Here is a 6,000-nt window from a genome sequence, read left to right on the forward strand (position 1 = left end):
TATTCTTCTCGAGTTTGTGCGTTTTGCTCTGTTTTTGCCTCTCCGCACTGTTAAAGAGCGCGTTGGTTTTATTATTTTATTCTTCAGTTTGTGCGTTTTTGCTCGTGTTTTTGCCGCTTTGCACTGTTGAAGTGGTCCATAAATTGGGGGGGGGGGTCTGAATTGTGTCTCCCTTTGCCCCTATCCAGGATCTCTTCCCCACCCTCCTCCCCTGGCTCCCACCCACCCACACTTGCCATCTCTCCACCCTTCACAGCCTAAGAAGAGCTTGCTGGATCAGACCAGGGGCCCATCTGCTGGTATCCATTGCTGCCCCCCAAGTGCGGAGGACAGATCATAGCTATTGTGGCTAGGAGCCACCGAGAGCCCTCTCTCCGCCCCGATGAATTTGCCCAGTCCTCTTTCCAAGCTGGTGGCTGCCGCCGCCCCTCCCTGCGGGAACCGGGTTCCGTAGTTTTAACTGTGCCCCCTTGCCCCCCAGATCCCAACACGGGCTCCAAAACCCCGAAGTCCGTTCCAGACACGCCTACCGAGAAGGAGCGAGGGACGTCTGGGGCAGCCGAGCCCAGCAAGGAGGTGAACCCAGGTATGCCCAACCCTACAGCTTCCTCCCCGCCCCCCAAGCGCAGTCATGAGAGGAAGGGAGCCCCTCTGGGCCAAAACCCTGGCTAACACCCCCCACACGCACAGACACACACCGCCCCATGTTTTTCCTCCACGTTTCCCACTCCCCAACCCCTCCCTCCCTCTTGCCCCACCGCCAGGCAAAATAGCCCCAGTTCCCTCCTTTCCCAAGAGGCTGCCATGGAGTTGAGGGTCCGGGGAGCGGGATTAATGGGGGCATTCCACAAATGCCTTCTCCTTTTGGTGTGCAGGATTCTGAGAAGGGCCTTTGCCCCAGAGTCCATTGTTAAGGGAAGAGAAGCCTGCGGCCTCCTGGCAAGTAGGTGCAGGACCCAGGAGTCCTAGTTCCCAGAATCCCCTGCTTTAAGGCATTAGGCACCCTCCTCCCCCACAAAAATCCAGCTCAAGATGGCAGGCTTTGTTGGCTGGGGTTGGAATGAGTTGTGGTCCAAAGCATGCGGGGGAAGCCATTATTATTATTATTATTATTATTATTATTATTATTATTATTATTCCTTTTTTCCTGGACCAGCTTATGCAAACTGAAACAAAGTAGCTGTCTTATTACAAAAGAATTTCAGAAATAGGCTGGAAAGAGAAGTTGCTGAATTGCAACTTATTACCAAACTTCAAAACCATGGAGAGACCTGGTCTGAATAGAGACATTGGATTCTTATCTCATTATACATGACAAAGCTATCTCTAGCCATCTCACCCCTTGCTTTTTCCTGTAAGACCAATTGCAGTCGTCGTCAACAGGTCTACCACACCTCTCAGCCACTCACCCATTCCCACCCCCCTTCTGAGTAATACCCCTCCCCACCCTCTCACTATATTTAAGGGTCTGGTGACTTCCGTTTCAGTGTATCTGAAGAAGTGTGCGTGCACACGAAAGCTCATACCAAGAACAAACTTAGTTGGCCTCTAAGGTGCTACTGGAAAGAATTTTTTATTTTGCAAATTGAAACAAGGCAGCTAAAATACAAAAAAAAACCCAACTAACAGATAACCCCCAATTCCACTGCAGTGGAATGAGGTGGCTTCTCGCACCCTGTTTCAGAGAGAACCCCGGCGTCCTGGCTCCTGCCCCTCCTCCTCTTCCAGCCTCTCCTCGGACAGCCCAGGAGTCCTGGCTCCCAGCTCTGCTCACGTAGAGGGGAGGGGGTTAGCCAGGGTTGGGGAAGGAGACCAGGACAGGGGCCTTGTGGGTCAGCGTTTGTGGCGGACCCTCCTTTGCTGCTTCCCCCTTCTCCCCGAGATGAATCCACGTCCTGGCCTGTCGTGGCTTTGTGGCGGGGGGGACTAGCTCCTTGCAAAGTGTTTTGTTCTGCCTCTCTTCCGTGTCGGGGACAGAACTGGAAGCCGGGAGAGGGGGCCCCCCGGGGTTGAGGTTTATTGATAGTGATGGCTGAAATGAACCCTGCCGAGCCGGGCTGGGGGGAGGTATCGAGGAGGCAATTAGCTCCATTAACCAGAGTCGACAGACACTAACGAGCACCTTCCCTCTCCAGGCAGGGCCCGCTTTGCTACTTGAGTGCCTCTCCACCAACCAGTTATTTCTCTGCCCTCCGTACACCGAATCGGACCATTATTATTATTATTATTATTATTATTATTATTATTATTATTATTATTAAAAAAGGATGGGAAGGCCTGTTTAGGAAGTTGTAGGCTGCTGCTTGAACCAGGCTGCGTGGGGCAGCCACCCCCTGGGATGGGTGATGCCAGCTAGCCCTGCCCCCTTGGTGCCCACTGTGTACAGCCCAGATGCCCACTGAGAGGGAGGCACAGCTGCATGCAGGAAGACCTCCTTGAGAGCTGGAACCTTGCGCAGCCCGGAAGTCTTTCTGCTTGCACCGTGCAGCTCTGCGCATGAAGGCTCTGGCTGTCTTGTGTGGCCGCCAGAGAGGCACATGACTCCTTGGCAAGGCCTTGCCCCCTGCTCATGCACCAGCCTTCCCCCACGGAAGTATAACCTCTGAATCAGGCAACGGGCCAGGTCTCCCTTTCTTCCTAGGGCTGTAGAACCAGAAGGGACCCGAAGAGTCATCCAGTCCAGCCCCCTGCAATAATAATAACAACAATAATTTTATTACGTTAATGCTTGGAAACGTACTGCCTCCCAGTACGTTTCCGAGCACAATTCAAAGTGTTGGCGGGGACCTTGAAAGCCCTAAACGGCCTTGGTCCAGTATACCCGAAAAAGTGTCTCCACCCCCATCGTTCAGCCCAGACACTGAGGTCCAGCTCCGAGGGCCTTCTGGCAGTTCCCTCACTGCGAGAAGCAAGGTTACAAGGAACCAGGCGGAGGGCCTTCTCGGTGGTGGCGCCTGTCCTGTGGAACTCCCTCCCACTAGATGTCAAGGAAATAAACAACCATCTGACTTTTAGAAGACATCTGAAGGCAGCCCTGTTTACGGAAGTTTTTAATGTTCGACGTTTTATCTTGTTTTTAATATTCTGTTGGGAGCCGCCCAGAGTGGCTGGGGGAACCCAGCCAGATGGGCAGGGTATAAATAAATTATTATTATTATTATTATTATTATTATTATTATTATTATTATTATTATTATTATTGAATCTCATTCTGTGTGCGGCCAAGGTTTTCCAAAGGCTGCATGCGCACCCTGCATTTAAGGCACACGACCTCCACACAAGAGTCCTGGGCACCGCTGCTCCCCTCTAGCAGAACTACAATTCCCAGCGCCAGTAGCAAACTACAGTTCCCAGGATTCTTTGCAGGAAGCCATGTGTTGGGCACACGTATGGGGTGTGCGCAGTCCAAGCTCCACCACATCTCCCCACGCGGAGCTCTTTTCACTGGGGCCGGGGGGTTGAACCTGGGGCCCGCTGTAGGGAGAAGCCTGAGCCCCACCTTTCGTTTGGAAGCTGAGTCTTCCATCCATTGCCTGGTTCTCGTCGAAGCAAAAGAAGCAGAGCTCCTCCTGCCTGTCTTGGCTGCCGGCAGGAAGTGGCTTAGGAAACATAACCCAAAAGAAACACTTTCGGTGAAACTGGCGAGGGGGGAAAGGCAAACAGTGTAACTCAAATCTCCTTTTCACAGGGGAAGAAAATGCAAGTTCGGAGGAGAAAATCAAGGGCTTTTTCCTGGATTGAACATGTCAGGGTGGGGTGGGGGGTGAGCGAGGTGCATGCTTGGCTCTCCCGTGGCGCTGGATCCTGCCCCTGCCCAAAAATACACTAAAAAGCTAGCTTGTCAGGAAAATAGGTCAGCCCAGACATCTCCTTGTCGTGCTAGATTTCTGCAAGCAGGGAGACTTTTCCTACAGAGGGGACCCATCACCCTCCACCGTCAGCCTGATGTGATACAATGCAGAGCACAGCTGGGGAATCTTTTTTGCTTCCGGGGCCAGATTTTCTTCTGGACAGCCACCCATTGGCCACTTCCTGTGGTGGGCGGGGCCAGGGACAAAAGTAGGCGGAGCAATGGAGGCAGATGTTGTCTTTCAAGCTTGTACAACTGCTCCAACCCCATCTCTCCGCTCCACTCAGATGAGCAAGGGGCATTTGCGGAGACCCAAAGAATCGTCCTGTAGGGCTGCCAATCCAGACACAGCCTCTCGCCCTCTTCTTTTGAATGTTTCACCTGCCTTATAAAAAAAAATAAGTAAAACTCTCACAGTTAAAATCAAATTAAATTACACCTTCCTGCGTCGCAAGGGGTTGGATTAGATGACTCTCGTGGTCTCTTCCAACTCTTACGATTCTGTGATTCTAATTCTAAAGACATCCAAACGAAACAGATCTCTACACATTCAGCTCAAAGGTCCCACGACAGGAAACACCTTAGCGGTCACAAAAGTGGATTTAGGGAAACGCGATCTGTTCGCCCACACTGGGCGCTGAGCCAAGGGAGCACCGAAACAAAGATGGAGAACGGAAGGACGGGGCGGGGGAGGTGGTGCGGTGCTGAATTTTAGCGCCACTGAAATCTGAAAGGCCAAAGCCCACCAGTGTCAGTCAGAGGACAGGCTCAAGAGCTGTGTCAACGCACCTCTGTGAGAAGGGAGGTCCACAGTTTGGGAGCCATCACAGAGGAGGCCCTCGACTTCAGGGGTGGGTGCTGGCCACCCTTAATGTCAGTGAGGCCTCAGTCCGTGGGGCAGGCGATGCCATGGGCAAGAAGGGAGCCGTTTGCTTATACCAGGCATAGGCAACCTCGGCCCTCCAGATGTTTTGGGACTACAACTCCCATGATCCCTAGCTAACAGAACCAGTGGTCAGGGATGATGGGAGTTGTAGTCTCAAAACATCGGGAGGGCTGAGTTTGCCTATGCTTGATCAAGATCCTTGGAAATCCCTGCCTCTTGTCCATCTGAAATTTGGGGGTTTCAAGGGGGGGTTAGCGGGGGTGAGATGGTTGTTTGATATTTGCTATTATCCTTCACCCAGCAAACATGGAGACCAACCCCAGCTTATACTGACGCTTGGTAAACAAGCATCTCCCTAAACACTCTTCTTTTTTTCCCTCCCCCCCCCAAAAAAAAAACCAGGACCTCCGACCGGAAACGCCACCGGGAAGGTGGGAGGCGAGAATGGCCCCCTGCCCCAGTCCAGCGTCCCGATCATCGCGGGGGCCGCCGGAGGGGCCGCCTTCGTCCTGCTGGTGGCGGCCGCCGTGACGGGCGCCCTCTGCTACCGCCGCCGCCGGGCCAAGCACAGCGAGTCGCACCACCCTCCGCTGTCGCTCAGCACCCTGACCAGCCCCAAGCGGGGGGGCGGCGGGGGCAACAACAACGGCTCGGAGCCCAGCGACATCATCATCCCGCTCCGGACTTCAGACAGCGCCTTCTGCCCCCACTACGAGAAGGTCAGCGGGGACTACGGCCACCCGGTCTACATCGTGCAGGAAATGCCCCCCCAGAGCCCTGCCAACATCTACTACAAAGTATGAGGAGGGGTGGGCAGCATGGCTCCCTCCTGCCGGAGGCTGCGCCCCCCCCAGCCATCACCACCCCCCCCCCAACGGCGGGGAGGAACCTCGGCACGGACTGGGGGGGGGACACGTTGCCGCCCCTCTCGCCCGCCCTGGATACTGGTGTCCGTGCACAACTGCGGGACCCCCCCCCCTCTACGGCATTCAAGGGGGGTTCCCGGGATTTGGACTTGGCCAGTGGGGAGGACCCTCCATCGTGCTCTCTCCTCCTCCTCCTCCTCCACCTCCTCTCTTTCCGTGGATTGGGGCCTGGCTCAGATGGACAGGCCGAGGGAGGTGACCCCCTAGGCGCCAGCGAGCTGAACAGAGACAAGACTCCCTCTCGCCCCACTGCAGGGTGCAAGGGGGGGGGGGAAGGACTGGGCTCCCACATCGGCTGATTTCTTTCCAGATAGGGACACACACATCCCTTCATTTCT

At 54.5% G+C, this 6,000-nt stretch overlaps 1 protein-coding gene across 1 annotated transcript in view; it reads left to right on the forward strand.

Moving 5' to 3' along the window:
• The window catches only part of EFNB3 (ephrin B3), a 63,918-nt gene extending 58,280 nt beyond the window's left edge, over positions 1–5,638 (forward strand). Inside the window, exons 4-5 of the mRNA XM_033170264.1 lie at positions 482–586; positions 5,139–5,638. Of these exons, the coding sequence (XP_033026155.1) occupies positions 482–586; positions 5,139–5,539 (506 nt within the window). The 3' untranslated portion in view covers positions 5,540–5,638. The remainder of the gene's footprint in view (positions 1–481; positions 587–5,138) is intronic.
• The last annotated feature ends 362 nt before the right edge of the window (positions 5,639–6,000 follow it).

Source organism: Lacerta agilis, chromosome 14 (assembly GCF_009819535.1).
Source record: "Lacerta agilis isolate rLacAgi1 chromosome 14, rLacAgi1.pri, whole genome shotgun sequence".
Classification (NCBI taxonomy): Eukaryota; Metazoa; Chordata; class Lepidosauria; order Squamata; family Lacertidae; genus Lacerta; species Lacerta agilis.